General features: G+C 36.3%; 4 protein-coding genes across 4 annotated transcripts; all 4 read right to left on the minus strand.

The window, feature by feature from the left end:
- Positions 1 to 6,988: 6,988 nt before the first annotated feature.
- Positions 6,989 to 15,232, minus strand: LOC724178. Its single transcript, XM_001119931.5, has 2 exons — positions 14,460 to 15,232; positions 6,989 to 11,274 (listed from the first exon to the last, which is right to left on the minus strand). The coding sequence occupies exons 1-2, from the start codon at positions 14,565 to 14,567 to the stop codon at positions 10,981 to 10,983; spliced, it is 402 nt and encodes a 133-aa protein (XP_001119931.1). The 5' UTR covers positions 14,568 to 15,232; the 3' UTR covers positions 6,989 to 10,980.
- A 3,982-nt stretch (positions 15,233 to 19,214) lies between these two features.
- Positions 19,215 to 20,085, minus strand: LOC102654541 (zinc finger protein 776-like). Its single transcript, XM_006567471.3, has 2 exons — positions 19,733 to 20,085; positions 19,215 to 19,526 (listed from the first exon to the last, which is right to left on the minus strand). The coding sequence occupies exons 1-2, from the start codon at positions 19,740 to 19,742 to the stop codon at positions 19,297 to 19,299; spliced, it is 240 nt and encodes a 79-aa protein (XP_006567534.1). The 5' UTR covers positions 19,743 to 20,085; the 3' UTR covers positions 19,215 to 19,296.
- Positions 20,086 to 20,565: 480 nt separating this feature from the next.
- On the minus strand, positions 20,566 to 22,290 carry LOC102654585 (zinc finger protein 37 homolog). Its single transcript, XM_006567472.3, has 2 exons — positions 21,210 to 22,290; positions 20,566 to 21,062 (listed from the first exon to the last, which is right to left on the minus strand). Exon 2 carries the CDS (start codon positions 20,992 to 20,994, stop codon positions 20,617 to 20,619), a length of 378 nt encoding a protein of 125 aa, XP_006567535.1. The 5' UTR covers positions 20,995 to 21,062; positions 21,210 to 22,290; the 3' UTR covers positions 20,566 to 20,616.
- A 505-nt stretch (positions 22,291 to 22,795) lies between these two features.
- Positions 22,796 to 24,348, minus strand: LOC100578093 (myeloid zinc finger 1). Its single transcript, XM_026442967.1, has 2 exons — positions 24,081 to 24,348; positions 22,796 to 23,103 (listed from the first exon to the last, which is right to left on the minus strand). The coding sequence occupies exons 1-2, from the start codon at positions 24,346 to 24,348 to the stop codon at positions 22,796 to 22,798; spliced, it is 576 nt and encodes a 191-aa protein (XP_026298752.1).
- Positions 24,349 to 24,373: the final 25 nt, after the last annotated feature.

The following is a 24,373-nucleotide window of genomic DNA, read 5'->3' on the forward strand; positions in this document are numbered from 1 at the left end:
TCGAAGTACGTTATACGTTGACTCGCGTTTGTTTGTGTTGTTGTGCGTTATTGAGCCGGAAGAACAATGACATAAGTGCGGAATAACTGGTTCTTCGGGCGATAAGGAAAAAGCAATTTTATTTAATCGAGTTTAATTACGTGGCGGAAAGATATTTTTTTTTTTTTTTTTTTACGATGGAACGAAGAAAAATTGTTGTTATCGTATTTACTCGTATTGTACATTTATATATATATTTATTATGTATATTTGAAAGATTAGGAATTTCCGATATCAATATAAGATAGAGATATGTATCATCTTCTTTTGTCTTTTTTCACGATTGTTGATCTGATAAATGTTGATCTATAACAAAAGCAGAGAGAATCCAAGTAATGATAAACGAGAAATGAGAAAAAAGACGTAAGAATAATTTTATTAAAAGATCAGTTTAAAAAATTAAGAAACTTTAAATTGAACGAACAAAGATGAATGAGATTGCATTATTGAAATTGCAAATTAATTCGAGTTAGTTATAGAAATGAGCGTGTCTTATTAGCATATCAGACTCTCGTTAGTGTATTATCGTTCAATTACGTTGTTTGATAAATCCTCGTTATTATTAACCATTTTGATAAGAATAGAATAGAATAAGTTGTATATTTCGAATAAGACACGTACGATTTTTTTTTATTGCGATAAATAGTGTAGTAAACTTTTGCGATAACCCGAAGGGCATCCAATACGTTATTTATCTCTCTCTCTCTCTCTCTCCATATTTGTCAGCAATGTTATAAATTGTAAGATTGCCACACGATTAGAAGAAAAATAAAAAAAAAAAAGGAAAAAAGTGATATATTGTTTACAATTTTATCTATAACAAATTAGTTGTATTCATCGTCAATTTAAAATGATTCGTTATATATTATCATTTCGGATTGTCGAAGGATTAATGGAAAATTGAATGCGTGATGTAATATGCAGATACGGAGCGTAGAAAAAATTAATAATAGATATGCAAATAAGAGTTAATTAGTTAGGAAGCTTTATTTTTTTGACCGAAAGTGAAACTTTTTTTTTCCTTTTAAAATTGATATATACACACGTATATATCAATTAACATGAACGTTCAATAAAGTTTTCCAATTGGAAATCGAACTTATTGGTTTACATTGTTCGTTTATCTCGTACGAACGATAAATCATAAGTTGTTTTTCTCTCTCTTTCTCATAAGTGAAACAATGGAAATTCGTATAAAAATCTATTTCTCGAAACTGCTAATTAATCCTAAAGAAACTGTTTATCCCTTTCTTAGAGATTTTATCTTATCTATTTTCCCGTTCACTTTTATCAGATCTATCGTACTAGTCAAAAATGACAGGTTTCTTCTTGTTTCTCTAATCACTGTATAAGTATATATATATATATATATATATATATATATATACATATACTTTTGGTGAAATTAATTTGAAACGTTTTCTTCAAATATCCGATTACGCGCAACAAAATATTTACATTGTAAAATCGTTGTCACTTCGTGTAAGACGTTTATATTTACCAGCGATCGACATTGGCAATTTTATCGCGAACGAAAGGAAAAACGGTAGGAAGAAGGATCGATAAGCGCGTAACGTCCGTCTATTTCTTCGAACCGGACGACCGCCTCCCCTCCTACTCCTCCTCCTCCTCGTCTTCCCCCACCACCCGGCCGGATCTCGCGCCGCGTTCTCTGCCGTGCGTGTCATCCGTATCTCCGCCGAATTCATGAATTTCCATTTCGCGTGCAACGTGTTAATCGAATCGACGTACGAGAATAATTCTAAGAATAATTCACAACGAGTTAGAAATAGTGACATCGGCGGTACAAACGTATTGATCGGCGACCCTATTCCGTATACCAGCCAGAAAGTCCATCGACCTGAATTCTTTCCCGAACGCGACCGTTCCACCTGTGCTTGTCTCACCGCTCGTTCGTTCGCTCGCTCGCTCGCTTCGAGCAACAACGGGCATCCCATCGCGCCCTCTGCTCATCGCCCGCGTTTCCCCCCGCATACACGGTGCGCGCACGGTTTTTCGGGAACGACACCGGTCATTCTACAAATAGCTGGCGTTTCGAGCGTCTCCGTTCCCCAAATAGACGCACCACGATTTCGCGCAAATCGCGCCACTTTGTATGCAACAGAGGCTCCGTTGTGAATACCGTTCGAAATATCGAATCACCGATTTTACCGGTAGGATTCAACCGCTTCGGCCAAGGACGGGATACCATTTACTCGTCCCAAGGTCGACGTCAGTACGAGTAACTGTTAGCTTACTTAATCCGTCCGAATGGAAGATGGCCAAACGGAAAGGAAGTGATCCATCGCTAGATCGCTGATCCATGATCGTTCAGATTTTGGGAAATAGATTAAAGGGGAGGGAGAGGGGATACAACGCGCACGAAACGAAACGCGCTCGTTTCGAAAGAAAAGAATGGAATTTAGAGAGAGATTTTTCGAGGATAAGTAGTTAGCTAGTTTACCGATCGAATCAGACTATACGCGCAAGGCTAGAACGAGATAATACGTGGTGGGTGTAATCGTTTCTACGATTACAACTTCCTTCCTGTGTGTCTTTACGCGTTATGTTCCAGCTATTCTTGTTCTGGCCAATTCCAAAATAGGATCGCGTAGATTGATCGTTATCAATCGCGGCAAATTGTACCCGTAAACGAACAGCATGTAACACGTACACGTGATCTTGCCCTTCACGTGTTTACAAATCCTTGTATACGATTTGCAATTTTTTTTTTCCTTTTTTTTTTTTTTTTTTCTCTCTAATAAGTCAAACAGTGACACATCGCGCGCAGCGACTCCTCCTCGCACCGTGGAAATTTCCATTCGCGAAAACCAGTGGCGTAGCCTGCCGAGTATTGGCTCGACGTGTTTGGCGTGCATTCAGCCCTTCTTCTTCCTCTCCCGTCTTTCGACATCGCTATCGCTGAGAAATCACGCTGTCTGAATATAAATATACGGATTTTAAACTGATCGATGATCGTCAAAAATTTCACGATAATTTTTATTTTTCGTTGAAAAATACGGGTTAAGAAAAGAGAGGTTAACCGATTTTTTTTTTTTTTTTTTTTTTTTTCTTTAGAATTTGTCATCGAATCGAATCATTTCCATGATTTTTTTTTCTCGAAAAGATCGAGAGATTAAGTTCCTTCCTTGTAATTCTTATTAATCCGTTTTCTTCGGATTATTTACATTGCATTTTATTTTACCGCGTCACGACTCGTTTCGTTTTTCGATAATCTATTGACGTATCGGGTAAAAATCTACGTTAACAATCGATAATAATTTTTTTCACTCGCGCATTTTATCGTACGCATTTTTCTCGTTGTTATTTTTTGTAAATATCGCTTTTATTAACGCGGCGGGTTAACCATTCCTCGAAACGTCACAAAGAGAACAAAAGTTCAAGTTGAATTTTTTAAGCTTGAATCACTCGAGAAATGAAATAAATGAAAGATCGGTCGAGGAAAAAGAGAAAGAAACCTTACTTCGAATAAATTTTACGAAAAATTTAAAATAGATGGATTTCTTTCCTCTCGAACATATATAATTGAAAAGTTAAGGAAAAAAAAAGAAATTCCAACAATTTATTCCATTCTTCATTTCGTCTTACGACTTCTTTTCTTAAGAATGCTCATCAATTCTAATATTTCACCGTGATCGTAAACATTATCCGGTTACGATTACCTGTGAATTTTTCTTGCGCAACCCGTGAATCGTGCATTATCTCTCGTTTCTGATAAAAAGCGAGTAACAAAACGGTAATCAATTTCGCAATGCAAATTTTGTGGAAATGCTCGTGATTCATTGTTACTCGCCGCGTTGTTACGTTACGAGGCAACACGCCGACCGTGGTGACGTTAACAATGACGCGAACGCGAGATCAAAATTATCCCGATCTATCTCTTTCTTTCTCTTTCTCTCTCTCTGAAATCGTCAGAGATCGAGTCTGTGAAAGAGGAATGCAATTTTGTGGAAATATACCTTCGTGGAAAATTTTAGGATTGTAATCGAGGCTTGGACTTCCTCGTCACGTTTCTTTCAATCCACCATGTAATATCATTTCGATAAACGATAATTTTTGAAATTATTTAAATTATATTACTTACCTTCGAATTCACTTTGATATTCTTCCATCTTGAAATAAAGCTGAGCGACTTCGTATTCTTGATGGACAGATATTTATTATTTTATATTTTTGTGGCTAAATATCGAGTAATAAAATCAATATTATTTTAAGCGAATGGGATTTATTATAGAAGATAGAGATTATATTTTCGAAGACAAAAGTGGACAGCAACAGACACTTGCCTCGATCGAGCTGATCCTACTATGTTTAGATTAGAATTTAATTAGTGTCAAAACATTTTCTTCAAAAAAAAAAATGCAAATACTCCGTCTATTTATCGAACACATCGATACGATCATAATAATAGTCACGGTTACATAATAACCGAGGAATTATAATTAAAGAATGTTGAGAATCGTGAGTCACAATGATAATCCGAAATATCAAGCGTGCTATTTTGCACATTGTACAGATATTTAAGCAACTTCACGTTGAAATTACATATATATTTCGTAAGATTTCGTAACGTTACGAACACGAACGATATCTCACGACAATTTGCCTCGTAGTGGATCCTAGAAGGAAAAAGAAAGAGAAAAAAGATTTTCTTAAGGATATTAAACGAGCATTGTCAATCAATATTTTAAAACTCATTTATTGAACATGACATAAAAATCACGATATATGATAATGATGAACCGAGTCTATTCGTAAGCTTTCAAACTTTATTAGATATATTATTCGTTTGTTATCTTTGCGTGTAATATATCTTACTCGGATGCTCTTAACAAACGCTAACAGATTCGTTATTTTATATAAGTTATGTATAATTATATTCATGGAATGTGCACCCGTCATCTCGCTTTCTTTCCTATTTTGTACATTATTCCATATACGCGGTAGACGTATACGTCTAAAAAGCAGAAAAGAAAAGTAGATCGATAACACGTCTCAATATATATATATATATATATATATATATATATATATATATATATATATAAAAAAGAGAGAGGAGAGAAAAAAAAAACAAAAATATGAATTTCAAATGTACATACCGCGTACAATATTACACGTTGTACACGTACGTTTTCTCTTCTTTCCGCGTTCGATTCTTGGGGAGATTGATAATTCGAGAAAAAATTATTTAACGATCGTTTTCACTCTTCGGCATTTATCATACTCTTCGCGACGAGCATTTTTAAACAACAAGAAATGGAGAAGAGCGAGTGTCACGGGCTTTTATTTGTTAAAAATTGTTAAAATTTGTAAAAAAAAAAAAAAAAAAAAGAAAGAAAGGACAAAAAAAAGAATAAATAAATACACAAGGTAAGATCGAGAGAAAAAAAAAAGAAAGAAAGAAAAAAAAATAGTGAAAAGACATGACAAAAGTTTGTGATTAATAACGGCGAATTGACGAACGGAGCAACATCCGCTCGTCTAGTCTATCGACCATGTGTGTACACGCTATATATCTTTTATGCGATCGTGGGGATTTTGGCAGTGACATTCAATCGTCATGGTTGAGGAGAAAAGTCTTTTCGAAAAACGATCTTTCAACGAATGATCTCTCTGCGATCGATAACGACGAATACACTGTTTTTGCTTTCGAATTCGTGGAAACGACGATATATATATACATGTATATATACATATACATACATATATATATATATACGTATTTTTTTTTATTTCTCTGTATTGGAAAAATATTGCACAAGATATGAAACGACGGGCACATCTTACATTAATACATTACGAAAGCGTTATTCGGAGGCCGTTTTAGAAATGTACATTCCTCTACGTGAAGCTCACCATACATATACTCTGTAAAACGAGCGAGAAAAATTAGCAATATATTAGTAATATACACTGTTCATCGTTACTTGACAAATCGAATTTGTCCTATATTTAAAACTGAAACTATCAATTTGTACTTTTAAAAATACGAAAAAATGGTTTATATCGATTTTTTGCTTATTTATATTGTATCTTTTTTTTCCTTTTTCTTCTTTTCTTCTTTCCCGATAATTTCTAGCTCCCGTCTCCTCAGCCACGCGCTAAAAATCAGCTCAAAATATCCCGAGTGAGGTATAACGAATAACCATAATAATAAGTTGCAATAGTTATACAAAAAATAGTCAAATCGTCGAATAATGTATATATACATATATATATATATATACATATATATACATATATATATACTATATATGCACACATACAGACACGCGCGGGAGCAGTACGAGTTTGTACGTGTAAGTATATATACGCTCGTGTATACATATTCATATATAATATATACACACATATATATATATATACACATATATAAATATATATCATATATACCTATATATATATATATATATATGAAAATTTATATATATAGCTTTATATTGTTTGCACGGGCATTGCGACCGTAGAATGAAAGTGGATCGAGCTGGAAAGAGACAAAGTTTAAATATTTTGAAATGTATTGCGTGTAATATTTGAAATTTTTTAATTCGCTTCCTTTTTCTTCTTCTTCTTCTTCTTCTTCTTCTCTTTTAATCAACTTCGTATAAATATATATAAAAAAATGATAATTAATTGTCAAGGCCCATTCCCCCCACCCCACCCCCTCCGCCCCAATCCACGTTTACTCCGCGGTCCGAGGCCGCCGTAATAAATAGATCGTATCATCTCGTCAATCTCTAAAACTCTAGTAACACCACTGTTTTTTTCTACAATCAGTACAAATCGATCGAAACGGGACGTTGGGACGAAATATATATATATATATATATATATCGAGGCGAGGTGTCGCTTTTTCTTAACATTTCCTCCGCAACGTTCCGTCATAAGCACCACGTTTTCAACATCCGATCGGTAAATTCTATTGTTTTTTTTTTTTTTTTTTTTGTTTTTTCTCTAAAGCAGTCTTACGTGTAACGGCAACTTTCGCGAATTTAGTCCTCTCATTCTCGGTGTTTTGATCTTTTTTTCCCCTCTTTCGTCCTTTCTTTCTTTCTTTCTTTCCTCGTTCGCCTCGTTTTTCTTTTTTTTTTTTCGTTAAACAGAGAGAGAGAGAAAATATTCACGGTACGAATTGCATCGTCTTTTCGAAGATTGAATAATTTTTTTCGAAAAATTATTAAAAGCAAAAGCAAGAACCCCCTGTTTAATTGCACAGTCCTCGATGACACGCTAGTTATTATTGAATTGGAAATTGGAAAATTAGAGATTGATTAAAGAGATAATATTGGTGATAAAATAAGGTAGCAGTGGCAAGAAAAACGGTGTCGATCTAATCAGATGAAATAAAAATTTATTGCCGTCCGTTTTCCGGTCAATGCGGTTCTATCTATATTTTGGCGAGAATTTTGAAATTTTCCAACTTCTTCCTTGGACATCGCGCATGCGTAGGGGGTTTTCTTTCATATCTATCTATTCTATCTATCGTGGAACAGCAAGATAGATGCAAAATGTTTCGATCGAGAATTTAGAAGAATAAAATCATCGTTTCGTTGTTCTCGTTCGATTATTGCTGAACGAAGAAAGAAGTTGTCGCACTCGCTGCCAAAAAAGACGCGCATTTGATTGACGGAGAATCGAAGCGTTCGTACGAATTTTCATCAGTAACAATAACATTTCCCCAACTCCTTCCTCCATATTTTCTTCTTCTTCTTCTTCTTCTTTTTCTTTTTTTTGTCGTTTTTCTTTATATATGATCGTTGCAAAATAATTCTACCTTATAGCTTACGGTATCACAGAGTTACACGCGGTATCGTATAATTGCTCCCACTTCGTAATTTTGCAAAACGATAAGGAAAGCGCGTAATCGTCTCGTTAAAAATCGAAAATTGCGGCTAGAATGGACGCAGACGATGTCACCATTATTATTATTATTATTATACGCTTGAATTAAAAATACGAAAAAAAAAAAGGAAAAAAAAAAAAAATACTTTCAAAATCTTACGTTTAATTTAATACTGAATTCGAATTAAGACGATATTTTTTGCTTCGCAAATTTCCGCCCCCCCCCTTCCCCCCGAAAAACAATATATCACAAATCATACGAAATCAATAAGTACTCTTTGGTCTTAAACTTTCTTTTTCAATTTTTTTTTTTTTTCACTTTTCGCGTACGAAAATAATTAAAAAGGAAAGAAAGGAAAAGAGTCGATCGATTCTTCTTCTTCTTCTTCTACTTGCACGATTGCACATAAGATGCCCTCCCTCAACGATTTCACGAGTTCCCTCGACAACAGGGACGTTTCGTACTGCGTCCAATTTGCGTCACAAATTTTTTTTTTTTCGTTTTTTCGTTTTTTTTTCTTTTTTTTTTTTTTCTCCTTTTTCGTTCTCACTTTCCTCATTTCTCGATAAAAATGATCGCTCGATATTAATAATAACGTATATATAACGAATAACAAACTTGACCGCATATCTCGACGGAAGTAATATAATATACTATAAAAGAATTTAACAAACGCTTCGTAACGATTAATTGAAAAACAGCAAAAATCCGGTACCTCAAACGCGGGACACGCTAGGGAAAACGCTATCATACATTTTTCGATAAAAGCTGCGAGGATCGATTTGGAGAGAGAAAAAAAATGATTGCATATATAATATAGCGGAAAAAAATGGTATCTGCGAATACGTTCACCTCGAAACGATACCGTATAGCCGATGTCCAATTGATAAAAGGGGAGCAAAATTTTCGAGTCGAGATGAATTTTTGAACGCGTTTTTAAAAAAAAAAGAACGATATACATTAATCTAGAAAAATAAATAAAAAGACTAGTATTCCTTCTTTCCCCCCCCCTCTTCTTTTTTAACAAATAACAAGCAACAATTTACGCCAAGATAAAAAGCTATATATAAGGGTTGGTTGTATAAGACGCTCGCGTATCGTTTCGAAGACGTATTTGCATATCGTGTTTATCCAATTGTACGCGAGACGGAATTTACAACGAAAGCTTGAAATAAATATTTATACGCGTGTAAGTACAGATAATCTCGCTCGAACGATACGCGATTTAAAATAAGTAAGTCTTTTCTTAGGCTCTTTTTTTTTTCCTCTAGCTCGTCTAATTATAATTGTACGTGTGTATAATGCAACGCGCATCTCGTATATATATATATATATATATATATATATATATATATACATGTATACATATATATATACATAATATCCCTTCGCAGCTTTCGCGTACACGCACGCAATAATTCCCCATTGGAGGCAGCAAGTAATCTTTAACGATGAAAACAAGCGTTTCCGGTTGTTGTCGTATGCGAGACCCTTTAACCGGGGAACTCCTTTGACTTGGACGCGTGTGTTACGCCTCGCTTTTAGTCACCCCCATTTTTCTGCTTGTCCTAATGTTTCAAAAACATATTTTTACCACATTAAGATAATCGAGTTTTTCACGATAATTAATTAATTAATTAATTAAGAGAGAGAAAAAAAACGGGTAAATAACTACTCTAGTAATAAATTACACGTAACGAAATAGAATTCTACGTTTAATTTAATTAAAAAAAAAAAGAGAGAAAAAAAATAATCAATTTTTGTCTCCTTTCTGGAAAGAGGGAAATTTTTGAAACAGCAGAAAGTGAATGGTCAAAAGTCGTTCCCGAGTTTTTATAATGCGCGCGACAATATTTATACGTGTGTGAAGGAACTAACTTTCTTTTTTTTTTTCTTTTTTTTCCTTTTTTCCTTAGGTCTGGACATCTAAGATATCCATTCATCGACCTCGACTGGCCACGAACCATCCTTTAATTAATACACGCGCGCGAAAACGAGCGCGAAACGAGAATGAAACGCAGTCGTATCGATGTTAATAACGAGAAATTCCATTCGTGATTATGTGTACCTCTTTCGTTGGATCTCTCTCTCGTCGCTCGTTTTTTCCACCTCCTCGTTGTCCTTCCCTCGTCCTTTCCTTTTTTTTTTACAAAGGAGCTTCCGCGTATAAGTGGACGGAGGCTCGTTTCTAATTCGTTCATTAATCCCCTCGCTCTCTTCCGCATATCTTTCTCTCCTCCTCCTCCTTCTTTCTCCTTCTTTCTCCTCTATCTCTTTCTCTCTCTTTCTCTATATCTTCGTCATCCTAAACAATTATCCACAATAAGAATCCCGTTCATTTCGTTCGGAACGATAATTCAATTTCGAAAATCGAAAATAAGAAAGTTAAAATTTTCCCGACTCGTTCGTGGCTCGTTCATCCAGACTTCTTCCCGAAATAAGGGAGATTAAAAAAAAAGAAACGAAAAAGTAAAAAAAAAAAAGATAAAAATCTCGTTTACAGTTTCTCAATTACTGTAAATCGGCATGTACAAAAAGAAACGCAGAAGAGAGCGGTTAGAAACGTACAGGTACCGGAGGATTCGGCTGGTAGGAACATCATTCACGAAAATCTTTCGCCATCTTTGTCGATCTCCTTTCCGATTCTTCTTCCTCCTTCTCTTCTCCCGCGATCGAAGTTCTCCTCTTCTCGCGAAAGATCGCGCCACTTTCTCCTCCTCTCTTCGAGTCACGTTTCAAGCATGGTTTCACGCGTAAATATCGATCGTCCTCGTCGTTGTTATTGTTGTTATTATCGGTGTTGTTGTTGTTACCCGTAAACGAATCGAAGGGGGGATTATTATTTTGATCCGATCCTGTCTCGTTGTTGCCAGCTACTTTGTTATCGTTATATTGTCGTCGCGTTTCTCTCTCTCCGCGTGCGTGCTCTACCATGCCGAGGACGATTGATCAGGGCAGGATCGTACAACCCCCTCGTAGATGGTCGCGGACGCGGTAACGGGTGCGGAGGTGCGCCTTATCTCGATCGGTTTCGAGCCGGGAATCGGTGGCCGGCCCAAAACCCCCTGACCGTTTCACGACAAATTTCTCTGATCCTCCGTCGTGTCCTCAGCCTTCTTCAACGACCTTTTCAGCTTGTCCACCAAACGGTTGTGAAACTTGTTCAGGGAGTTGGAGCTGCCGGTTTTCGGCGGGGACGAGCCGGTACTCTTGCTCGGGCTTTGCAACGAGTTCTGGGACGCCCTCGAGGACGTCCTCGAGAAATGGCGGGACGTGAGAGGGACCGAACGATGAGCGGGCGACGTCAAGAAGTCCGATCCCGGCGAGGTGGACAACGACGGCCCCTCCGATTTTGAACATTCTGACACCTGCCAACAGAAAATATACCCGTTTTCCTCCGTTTAATCCTTTTCATTTTTCACCAATCGTTCGTCATCCTCGCGATACCGACCTCTCCCTCCATCTTTCTTTCTTTCTTTCTTTCTTTTTGTGCAGATTGAGTGGAAATGAACATTAAAATTTATTAAAAATTTATCAACTCGTGTGTATGCAATTCTACGACGGTTGAGAGAGATATATATGTGTATCGTTTCTTTAGCAATCATTATTTACAAAGGGAATTACATATATTTTATTTACACTATCTACAAGTTCGGGATATTTGTAGGTGTATTTTTGGTATTGCGAGGATGAGGGGACGATCGATATATCGTGATGATTAACTAAGTCGCTCGAAATAGCGATGGAATAGTATTTTTTTTTTTTGTGCGCGAAACTAACTACTTTCACTTCGTATTCTACTATTGGTTCGAAAAATTCACCTTATTGATTGATGTTCGACAGGTGGTTTGCACTGATGTATGTTTACTGAATTTTCTTTACGCTTTGTAATGAAAGGAAAGCAGCGGTGAAATCTAAGTATCTATTAGGTCATCCTATAGGTAATGTTTTAAGTGGAGAATTTCAATTGCAAAATATCGTTTGTTTTGATAAACTTTGACGGACAAATCACGGCGATGTATCGCGTGAACGATTTTAAAATCACTTGCGAACGAATTATCTTCACGCAAAGATCACGTCAGATCGGTTTTTTTCTTTTTAATTAAATAAAATCGACGAAGGAACAGGGAATGAACGAAGCTGTCGTTACAGTTTTTTTTTTTTTTGAAAATAAATTTTTAAAATAAAATTACGTATAAGGGATGACCCAATAGTTAATCTAAAAAAAAAAAAAAAAGCTAGACTCTTCTTTACGGATCTGACACCAAAAGTTTGAGAAACGAAGCTGGATGAAGTGACAAGTATATACAACGAGTGAAACGTTATGATCGGTCGAATACAATTACATTGGGCAGGTTTCCGAATACGGTAAACATTAGATAAGTTCCCGAAACGATTGTATATAGAGCGCAATAACCCGATATCCGAGTTGGAAGGAAACGGGGAGAGGAACTTTTCTCGTAACGTGTTTACTTTGACTTTCAGCTTTTTTTTTCTCTTTCACTGTCCGCTGTCCTTCTCCACGCTTTCTACGTTCTACGTTCCTTAACCCGGTGAAGGAAACTCGAAAGAAGTTCGATATCGGGATTAAATTTCAATTCCATTACTTCTCCACGTTACTTTTTCCACGTTCGCGACAAGACGCGAAGGAAATCGAGAACTTTGGTCAGGTTATTATATCAGGGATTACATTTTGATTCCGCTAACACCGTAAGTTGAGTTTCACGTTTCGGCTACTTATCCAATGTTTATTGTATCAAGATGTGTACGCGTGTCAACACGTGCCGTGTCCGTCCATGCCGGCTGGTAACGCAGCGAACTATCAACGGATCCGTATATACGCGGCGTAATACATATTTTCGTGGGGCGGATTTAGCGGCGCGGTTGCAGCAAGGCCGTGTACTCCCGACGCGGTGCTGTGTTACGATCGAGCAGCGGTTCTCAACGGTTCTCAACGCGCCGCGTCCGATAAGAATGTTGCACGTGCGCACGTGAGCCCACAACGCGGCGAATTTCTCGTCGCAGATTCTCGTACTTTGGTTACGCGCGATTACGTAATATCTCGTCACAGGTAACCCGACGATTCCTAGCTCCTCGTGACTCTTGCGTATCTTTTATGTAAACAACGCTCGAATGAAAAGAGAAAAAAGATTCTGTGTTCGACGAGATTTGCGACACCGAAATAGCTTTCTTATCTTTTTTTTTTTTTTTGTTTCTTAAATTTTTGCCAAGTATTCCCAAGATCGGAATATTCGATAAATTTCACCGCGAGAGATGGAGAGTGTCCGTAGAAAGTGTTAGAACGCGAGCAGACATTGGGGACTGCAATATAATTATCGATTAACGCGGTTCGCAGTTCTATGTGATTTACGACGTGTCTCACGTTCCTCGAACTTTGCCCGACATCGATGCTACATAGAACGACGCGTATATCGACGAAACGCATATGCGTGTTCCAACGGAGAAAATCGTTAAATCGGTAGTATGCGATATGCATTATCTTTATAATTCCTTCGAGACCGATGGAATTATGATCTTGAACGAGACTTTTGTTTCAAATTGTTTGTTTCTACGATTATATTATAACGTTTTTTTTTTTTTTTTCAAATATTTAAATTTGCATTCAAATATCTCGTGAAAGATCTCGTCTCGAGAGGATTAAAAAAGATGTAGAGGATAGAAATATGATCGATGATGAAACCATTCGAGAAGAAATTCATCCGTTATTTGGTATCTGTTAACGATGCTATATGGGTAACGTATCGTTTTATGAAGCGATATGACCGGAAAGATTATCACGCGCGATGCATTACGGAATTGAGTATAGTTATTGCGCAACTGTGCGTCACGTTGAAGAAACGGAAAGGAGGGAAAAAAAAAAAAAAAAAGAAAAAAGAAAAAAAGAATCACGTTGTCGTATTTTCACCGAGAGAAGCGTGTAAGCAACGTGTTTTCCGCTATGTTTTCTTCGTCAGCGATATACTACATACATATATCAGGCTCAGTCGGCACTACTTACGACTACTTACGACTACTTACGACTACTTCGCGTACGTGCCACGATAAACGCCGGACTCTTTCGTATTCGTCGTCATGCCACTTTCCTTGCGTGTAATCGACGATCCGGCTGACCGTGAAATTATTTGGGACCGACGCTCTCGATCCTGCGTATGTAAGAATATGAATATGCCATGCACGAGAGAGATTCGAAATTAATACATTTTTACGATTTGCCAAACGAGTTTCGGGCACGTGTTAACGTTTCACGATGACATTTGAACACGCGAGAATTTAACCCGTTGATTTTTTAACGCAATATTAGTTATTCGAGTATATTTCTCTCTTATCTTCGTGTCAAACTACCGAAAAGAATATCAAGATATATATAGGCCATGTTTATTTATCTGTCGCTTGTACGAAATTTCGCGCGAAAAAAACGAGCAACGGATGCAACACAACAACAACAACAACAACAACAACGCGCAATTGGAGCGCGCGCTTTCTGTTCTCGTTTTAGACACTGCTCGTTTTGTAACGCGCAAAACGCACTCACCTTTCTACTGCGACAGGCCTGAGGATTGGAACACTCGGAAGATCGCCGACTGCGGTTGGTCTTGTAAATGTCCCACTCGTTTTTCATAACGGGCATCATAAACGCCATCTCGATGAGCCGGCACTCGGTGAGCGAGCACACTCGTTCCCTCTATCCCGCGGCAACTTTCCTTCCTTTTCTCTCACCTAGCTCTACACCTAGCCTCCGTCTTTCTCGCTCCGTCTTTCTAGAAAGTTCAAATCGCACAGCTCCTTGGATTCGGCGATCGTCGACAATTTTTCCCGAAAAATTCCGTCGAAACACTCGGCGGTCTCGCTTCACCAAAAATGCAACAAGAGGATCTCTTCTCTCTAGCGGGAATTTACGGAATTAAAACGACCGAGAAAATATTTTTTTCGTTCTTTCTTCGCGAATCGTAGATCCTTCCGATTTTATCCTCGATTACGTGTATCCCCTTCGAATCGAAATTGACTGCAGTACAGTTTCGATCGGTTTTTCTACCGATTTGAATAGATGCCGCCGACGACAACAACGACGTGTCACTGCTACTATGGAAATTGTCAGTCGTCGCTTGTTGCCGATCGTGTTCCAATCGCCGCTGGTTGCTGTGTCGACTGGAAAACTGCATACACGTCGTGTGCTTTCACGGATAGGATTAGCTTCGTCGCTTTTTTTTAACGGTAGCTCGGCGTGCTGCCTTTTCAACAACGTTCTCGATCACGCGCGTCCGGTCGATGCAGCAGTCTGCTACGGAATGAGCACGCCGATGCTCGTGTGGGTAGGTGTAAAAGATTGGCAAGGTGGGGACGAGAAAGCAAGCCTATTGGTCGATTCTGAGGCGGGACTCCTACGTCACGGGTTACCATTGATTTTCCAATGTTGATACACACGACGGTATGACGTTCTGGATTGATTTTCTGGCGGCGGTTCCTGCTGGATCGCACGTATACGTTGCTTCTCTCCATATAGTATAACACGTCAACGCGCAGGAATCTCTCCATCCCTATAGAAAAGGATCCGCAACCGACGAGCATCGACTTGTTTCCTGGCCCGTCCTCGACCCTCCTTCCCGCAAAAATCTGCTTCCTTCCGCCCTCTCAAGGTCGCCACGGCAAATTGCATCGCGCCGAAACGCGAATATATATCGAATAGTTACACGTGCAAACCACGTTGAAACAGTCAGCTTCTCTCTCACGATATAATTAGAAATTAGCAGTTACTATTCTCGGCCTATTGTTCTGTTCGAAACTTTCGATTCGATTCGATTATATTGCGCGTTGACGCTCTCGGTAAACCTTGAGACGTATATAATTTCGCCCTAGTGTCGATGAAGTGATTAACCGACGTATAAGAAATCGCTAATAATTGTTTAATACTCGATAAATCGCACTGTGACGCAATATTTGAATTGGATTGCGCAGTATGCGATCAGTTAAATATCATTTCTATCGTATTTACGATCAATTTTAATCAATCGATTATCGTGTTACGATAAGCGATAAGTATATGTCACGTTTGAAATGAAAAAATGAATTTTAAAGCGATAAATTACTTTTAAATTGAGACACAGTTTTCCCTGATATTTTATCGATAGCTGGTATTGTCGTGCACATTTTTATGCAATAGGAATATAAGGATTATATATACCTACAGTCGGTATACTACCATCAATTGATTTCTTTGGTAGAGCAATAGAGATAGAGCAAGCGTAGAGTTTTTAATGAAAAGAACGAAAAAGTATGAAAAACTAAGGATCGATGAAAGATTTAAAAATCGCAAAATTTTTAAATATATTGTAAAAATGAATTTATAGAATAAATATAGATAAAGAAAGTAAATTGTAGAAAATATCGAGTTAAAATTGAAAAATCAGCGCTTTTGAATGCTTTTAAATAAATAATTTTTTAAAAAAATGTTTTTATCATTTGAGGTAATGAGCAATTCTTACTCTTTCAGTCTATCTTTAAAGAAATGTCTTAGTTACCCGATAGATGGCACCGATAGTCAATTCCTATTTTATCTCTATCCTTCTCCTATTATTTTCTATCCTTGTCATATATGTTTCATTTGCGGCACTCTGGAGATGGCGCTGATTTTAATTTTTTATCCTATCTTTGTCTTTTTCCCACTATTTGCTTTCCTTGTCTATACTTCTATATTTCACGTAATAATACAAGTAAACGGTACAGGATGTGTTAATAGCAAGAAGATAGATCTATGATATCGAATCTAACTAAATAAGTCTAATCTTTTAATAATGTCGATATTTGATTAATAATTAAAATTTCATTTCAGAGAGAACTATCGATAATTGAAAGCAATAAATAAAGAAATAAAGAATAAAAAGAAGAAACTTTTCATAAAAAGTAAATTTATTTTGTTCATAAAGGTATAGGTCTTTTGTTTAAATAAACGCAATTCATCTTTTGTTTCACGCGATACGCTATTGTTGAGTGATCGAAAAAAACATTAAGCTCGCAACATATCCGAAAATTATGCTGCTGCTTACTGTTATAACTATAAAAGACGAAAAGACTTTTTTATCCTAACGTTTCACGTACGCTTCCCCCTTCCTTTTTTCTCCTTTTCTTATCTTTATAAGTAGTTTCGCGTTCATGCTTCGGACAATAAAGGAACTGTAAAACCTGACTTAATCTTACTACTAAGTCTTAAAACTTTTAACATAATCGTTGATATAATAATAACGTTACTGTGATAAAGACACGCTGTTCTTTTCCATTCCGTTTTCTTTTTTTTTTTTTTCTTTCTTATTTCGATTTGAAATTTATCTAGTAAGTAACGCTTTATATGTACAATACGAATAGGTACATACAACACAGAGAATTTGCATTATCTTGTACTTGCAATGGTAAAAACATTACCATGAACCAGATTTTCAGGAAGCTCTGAGACAAGTTGCATTATTTTGCTTACAAAGTAGGTACCCAAAAAAGTAAGCGAATATTATACAATAAAATAGTTTTTTTTTACTCTTCGTACGCGTATCATAAAAGAAGCGTTTGCCAAAAATGGATGCGGTTTACACGGCACGGTGTTGCTTTCAACGAAACGCTTCGTTTCACTTTTCAAAATTTAATCGAGCAAACTCTCGTGAGGTTTTTTTCCTTCCTAGCCAGTCAACCTTTAGAAGATAACACGATATTTACTTATACATATTGCACTATCGTTTTTCCGTAGGAAAGTCTTATACTATTATACAATATATAATATACATGTATATATATATATATATGTGTGTGTATATATATATATATATACATATATTTATATTATATCCGATTGCAATATAGTTACGCTATAAAGTCTATACATATTTCGTTCTCTTGAATTAAAATACACCTTCAGAGATTATTTTATCCACAGGTATATATAGAGATACCGTTTTAATGTTTACGTGGATCCCTCGTAAAACGTAAAAACTAGAACATATCTTTGGCACGGTTAAGAGGTATCTGCAATTTGTTCTCCAAAACATCATTTTCGTTTGCACAGTTTCAACGTGTTAAGCTGCAAAGCCGTTAATCCCTTAGCGGCTCTTTATCTCTAATACGCAATAAGCACCGGATTACAAAAACTTGATAGCATCAGAAGTGTGCGCGATGGATGAGCCGGCAATCGTCACGAACGAGGGAGAAAAAATTCGGGCGTTATTTCTCACACTTATTATTCCTCAACATTTCAAAACATCTCGAAACTCTAAAAACTTGTTCTTTTTAAGATGTTCCAATACTTTTTAAGATGTCGAATATACGGCGAGATTCGAGCAAGGGCGATCCTACCCGAATTTTCCCGATCTATTCCGAAGTATAATATTTCAAGATTGCGCGCGCACACTTCTGTTTACTTGAGACGGATTCGTTTAGAGCCGGGAGCCGGCTCGTTCTGTTTACTTCGTTCTTAGTTGCCCTTCGCACAAGAGAAATCTATCCCGTCTACATTTAGTTGCGACTTACGTTCTAGTAGATACTTAATTAATATAATACCTCTCTTTTGGCACAGATTCGACGATCACACCAATCACAAACATTGAAAGTATACTCTAATTTTAAATAGTACTTGTTAGACGCCGTTTCGGGAATATCCAACTCGGTAATTTCGTACAAGTCGGACGATTCATTGTTATCTTTTTTTTTCCTTTTTTTTTTTTTTTTTTTTTTTAAGTACTTCAGCTATTTATGTACAACGATGCGCATAAAAATAATATATATATATTCTCGTAGTGAACACTCTTTAAAATGGCATTATATCTTCCTTACTTTAGATAAGAAATCAACCTGATATTTTAATCCAATACCGATGGATATTCGCACTCTCCTACGACACCGTTTTCTCCCTCCATTCGATTAAATGCCCTATGTAACTTTGTAACTTTACCGTACTTTCTTCTCTTTTCTCTTATGTATAGTATACTTGGGAATTTTAAAACGCAAGTTTAAAATTTTAAAGCAAGTACAAGTAGTGTTCTAAAAAAAAAAAAAAAATAGGACGACATATATTATTTTCGCATACATCACGGATAACAAGAGAGAAGAAATTACCATTTTTCTCGAACTATTATAATATTGTTGTCTAAGTTAAATAAACGTTTTTAAAGCGTGTAACAATTTAAATAAAAATATATTTTTCTTTCTCAACTGATAAATAAACGAAACGAATAAATTAACGAACGAAATAAATAAATAAACGAGTGGATCGAGAAATAAATAAATAGAGAAATATAAATAATCGAATAAAATGAACGAATTGAACAAAAATATATAAAAAAAATATATATATATATGTATAAATAATTGATGAAAGAGAAGGAGAAAGTATCTCAATTTCGCAATTCAAACGTGCAATTCGAATAAAGATGGATTCTCTGATGGTCCCTCAGATGATGTCGATGCTTGAATCGTTTCTTGCACCAGGCGCATTGAAATCTTGGCCCGACACCGCATTCCAACCGTAAATGTCTCGTTAAGTTGCACTTGTGGGAATAAGTACGACCGCATTTCGGACACAAAAACGGTGGCCCGTCCTCCAAATCCTTCAGCATCTTCCAAACTGCAACATTTTTTTTAAGCAATACGATAAAACGTGATCGATTTGTTTTTTTTTTTTTTTATATATATATCGAAATATAATATAACTCGGCGAAAGATAATGAGTTAAGCGATTTTCACGATAAATATTTATATATATATCGAGATATTAATATTATTAACTTGGTGAAGAAGGTGTAATTAACAATAAATTCGAGGAATTCTTACATTGAGCCATGCTATTGAAACTGCTAATTCCTTCTCCTCTCGTGATGAATCGTGCTAGTTTTTTTTTTTTTTTCTAGAAAAATTTCTCTCTCTCGTACGTGTTTTTCACAAGACAGATTTCTGGCATGCAAATTACTCAACATCTCTCGGTCGGTAATAAGAATGTCGGTAAAAGAATTAGATCGTAGAGCATATACATGTTTCGGAAAAACGGTTTTATAAGAATATATGGATATTTGATATCGATGAAATTTGTTTGTACAAAGCATGCTATCTATTTCGATGATGATGTATATAAAAATCGATGATACGGAAAATTAATTTCTCCGCGAGAAATATATATAAATCGTAATCTTATTCTTTTTTTTTTTTTTTTTTTTTTTGATACAAAATAATTTTATTTTCACTATTGTGTACAATTTGTTAATAATTTCATTTTTATTCTATATATATATATAATCTAAAGTATCTTTCTACTTCTACATATATAGGCTTCTTTTATCCCTTGCATTTATCATATATATATGTATATACGCATGTATGTTGTATATCTCATATACAACGTCTTACCTTCCATCTTTTATTACTCTTTCTTTTACTCTTTCTTTACTTTATTGTCCTATATATATATACCTATATATTTTCATCTTAAAATATACAACATATGTATAACAACTTTATCAATATATTCCAAAAAAAAAAAAAAGAAGGCAGTGAATCAGTCTATACATGGTAACATATCGACAATTTGATATCAGAGATCACCGTTTAATTAGAACTATATATATATATATATGCACTATATATGCACATTAGTAATATATTTTGATTCATTCTGAATGATTCTCTCTCTCTCTCTCTCTCTCTCTCTCTCTGGCTGTTATTTAAGTTTTTTGATGAGTTCTCATGTGTAAAACCAAATTATGCTTGTGCTTCGACTTCTTATGGCAAATGGGACACTCGAATTGGGGCTCCACTCCGCACTCGAACCTGATATGCCTGTTCAACGAGTGAGGCCTCGAATAAGCATTGCCGCAACGTGGGCAAGAATAGCTGGAAGGATCGCGAACGTTCGCCGTAATTCCATGGTTCCCCGCCGGTGGGGCCTCGTCCACACCGTTCTCCATAGCCAACTTATCCGCGGCAACGTGGAATTCTTTCAGGCAATTCCCAGAGCCCGGTTGTTGCGCATTGCCGGTTGTCGAGCACTTGCCGTTCTCGAAAACCACCTTGTTCTCTGCCATCATTTGATTTTCCGCCATCAGTCGTAGATACAAGGTCTGGTATTGATAGTACCATTCGATCGCTGCGCTTGGCGAGTACTTCCGTTCTAGAAAATAGATAACAGAATCAGATATCTCTGCACTTGCCCACCCCGTTCCCCCATTCGCTTCCAACGATTCGCATCTCAGTCACGGATGGATTACATTGCTAGTTGTCGCACAAGGATTATCGATGAAGAAGGATGGAGACTTACACAGAGAGCATGAAATTACATTTAAACGATCACCGTGAGAACAATCACACAGTTGCTTCGAGTTGCAACTTCTTTTTTATCTTTCCTTTTCCTAGACTTTGTCGATCTTCTTCGCCGAGAAGAATTCGAAAAGTCCAAAATGTAATAAAGTTGCAAGTTGTTATTTGGACATTGAAATCGCGAGATTTCGCGGATTTGATGCAGGTTGAAAAAATTCGAGCGAAAAATCTCGATGCTTTCGTATTATTTCGAGCGAAATAGTTTTAGTTGAAACGCGAGGATAAGCGGCAATTTGACTTCGGCAACAATCGGACGAGATCGGGAGCTCGAGAGCTGAAAGAGGAGGGAGATATCTCGCACGATTCCGTCCGAGTTTTGCCGATTGGTGCCGAAATTCTCGACTCGCAAAATGATTCTGTCAACAGAGATAGAATGTGGATTTTTATGTCCAAATATCGTGAAACGCAACTTATCTTATCCATACTTTGTTAGATTTCTTCTTTTTTTTTCTCTATATTATCGTGTTATATTAAATGAAACCCGTAAAATGAGGTTAAAAATATGAAATTGATTTTTTTCTTTTTAGGGAATGACACATATATAAGGTTTAGGCTCACCACAAACAAGGCTTAATGTTAAAGATTAGCACGTTAAGTTTTTATATAAGCATAATAACACTTTTCTTGCAACATTTAAGAATTTTTAGTTTAGGGTTTTTCTGCTTTTCTTTTGAGTTTTCCTTTCTTTTTTTTTGTTTTTTCGTTTTTAAATTTAATTACTCATTTTGCAAAATTAGCGCCGATTCGAAATACGATATCCAACAAACGGTTCGATAAAAAAGAGTGGACCAATAGGAAAAAACGATGCAATACGATAGTTAACTTGCGTTTTATTAAAATTTAAAAATAATTCGATGATTAAAATAGTTATCGATGTTTGTTAAAAAATATAACAGTGGTTGCGGTTTCCTGCCGTTTACATACAATTCTTACCACAATTTGCCAGTTGCTAGAAAATTACTGGTTCAGGTATCGAAATTTATTTCCATACTTACGAGTAAAAATCAGAGCATCGCAGGATACAACTTCGTCATTGTAATCGACACTGATAAGTTTTTATAATCGAAAAACGAAATTTGACTATTTTTATTTCGTCGGTTTGATGAAAACAACGATGACCAAAATCTAACGCAACAACTTCTTTTCATTCAATCATTTTTTCCCCAATATTTCTTACGAAAATTTGAAACTCAACGATTATTTAAAATTATTTCTAAGAAAGAGGAAAAAAAGATTTGTCCAAATCTGTTCTTAAAGGAAAAAGTAATTTTCTCGAGCGCCGTAAATAATAATAATAATAATAATAATCCTTCAAAAAGTATTCTAAAAGCAGTCTTATCTCGTAATTAACATTTCGTAAATACTATCTCTCTTAAAAGAAACAATCGGATCCGAGTATTTCCAGTATTATTTCTCGAGGAACGTTTTCGCCTTTCGGGTCAAATCACGATATAAAAATATCTTCTAAAAAATTAATATTGGAAAACAAGAGAAGTTTCGCACGTAATATTAATATTTAATATTTATTCAACGAGGCTTGGGTATTTTGTGCCGTCCTTGATAATGCTCGTTCAATTTGTACTGGTGATAGAATTTTTTCGGGCACAATTTGCAACAAAACTTCTTCTCCTTGTTACCACATTCAACCCTCTGATGCCTCAACAAACTGTCCCTCCACTTGTACCTCTTCCCACAACCGAAACAAACATTCATCAGGCTGCTCCCGTCGCCCCGCAAATATTTCATTTCGTCTTTTTGGGACAAATTCACGTTGGCCGAGTAAGGTTGGAATCCTGATGGCAAACCGTAAGGCAGTTGCAACGACACGTAGGCATCTGAAATTCAAGAAAACAGATAAACCGTTTAGAAAGCACGGCCCCCTGTTATTCGATGCTGTAAATAACGAAAGAATTTTTTTCTTTTTTTTTTTTTTTTTTTTAGAAGCCGTTGCGCAACCTTTTTTTTTTTTTACAGGTTTCTCACAGCCAACCCTTGACAACCACTAAACGATATATATGTAAGAAATGATTGGATTATCGAGTGCATATGCGAGTAAAATCCAAAAACTATAAAAAAAAAAAAAAAAAGTAAATGTATACAATTTATTTTCGTCGAAACGATTTTACAAAATTCGGCTTGCTTTTCGAAATTTTATCGGTCTAATCGATCTACCAAAGCGAAGCGTTGCGCCAAAGGGGTTAATAACGTGAGATAAATGATGGGAAGAATTTTATTCGAACGAAAAAATAAAATCCATCAAATTGATCATTACATTGATTATCACTTTGAAAAATGTGAACGGATTATAGAATAGGAAGATGTATATAGAAAAAAAGAAAAGAAAAAAAAAAGAATATTCGCATTGCGATTTTTTTAACGAATAATTTAATGATTTTACGTACGACGACTTGCGTAGAATCCATGGATGCGCTTTTCTTATTCAACTAACGACTTTTCTTCGTTGCTATTCAACGAATAAGTTTGGAAAAAAAAAAGAGAGAGAAAGAGATAAGCTTGCACGAGCATCCACGCTAACAAAAAGACGCAATAATAATAATAACAAAACCTACGATATAACAATGATTACGACTTAAAATTATTTTTTAAAGTAGCCAGAAGACGAAGATTTTTTTACAAAAATTTGCGAATTTTTTCGATCCTCCGAGAACGAAATGCTGGGTCGAGAAAAGAAAGAAAAAAAAGAAGAAAAAAAAAGAGGGGAGGAAAAACTTGGGAACTCTTTAATCGTGATAAGCGTAAACATGATTTCGCAGCTCGTATCGGTACTTAAACTTTTTGTCGCACAAATGGCAGGAGTATTTTTTCTCCGTGGTCCCGCAATCGACCCTTTTGTGCCTTCTCAGACTGTCGTGCCACTTGTATCTCTTTCCGCAGTCGAAGCATACGAACGGGCCGCCAACGGTGGCGACGTTGCACTTCGATCGATCGACGATCTTCTCCAGCCCCGTCGACCCGCCGACACTCGACTCGAACGGGTTGAAATACGGCGAGGAATCCTCCTCCTCCCCAATCGTGCGTACCCTTCTGTTCAGCATCAACAACGCGTTGTACTCTTCCATCTCTTCGATGGGACCTGCGGGAAAA

The sequence above is a fragment of the Apis mellifera genome, linkage group LG9 (genome assembly GCF_003254395.2).
Source record: "Apis mellifera strain DH4 linkage group LG9, Amel_HAv3.1, whole genome shotgun sequence".
Classification (NCBI taxonomy): Eukaryota; Metazoa; Arthropoda; class Insecta; order Hymenoptera; family Apidae; genus Apis; species Apis mellifera.

Excerpts from the sequence above, each read along its gene's own strand:
- LOC724178 (XM_001119931.5), bottom strand. The coding sequence starts at position 14,567 with ATGGCGTTTATGATGCCCGTTATGAAAAACGAGTGGGACATTTACAAG. Across the intron at positions 11,275-14,459 it reads AGGCCTGTCGCAGTAGAAAG|GTGTCAGAATGTTCAAAATC; the intron begins GTGAGTGCGTTT and ends TTCTGTTGGCAG.
- LOC102654585 (XM_006567472.3), bottom strand. The coding sequence starts at position 20,994 with ATGGCGGAAAATCAAATGATGGCAGAGAACAAGGTGGTTTTCGAGAAC.
- LOC100578093 (XM_026442967.1), bottom strand. The coding sequence starts at position 24,348 with ATGGAAGAGTACAACGCGTTGTTGATGCTGAACAGAAGGGTACGCACG. Across the intron at positions 23,104-24,080 it reads CACGGAGAAAAAATACTCCT|ATGCCTACGTGTCGTTGCAA; the intron begins GCCATTTGTGCG and ends CTTGAATTTCAG.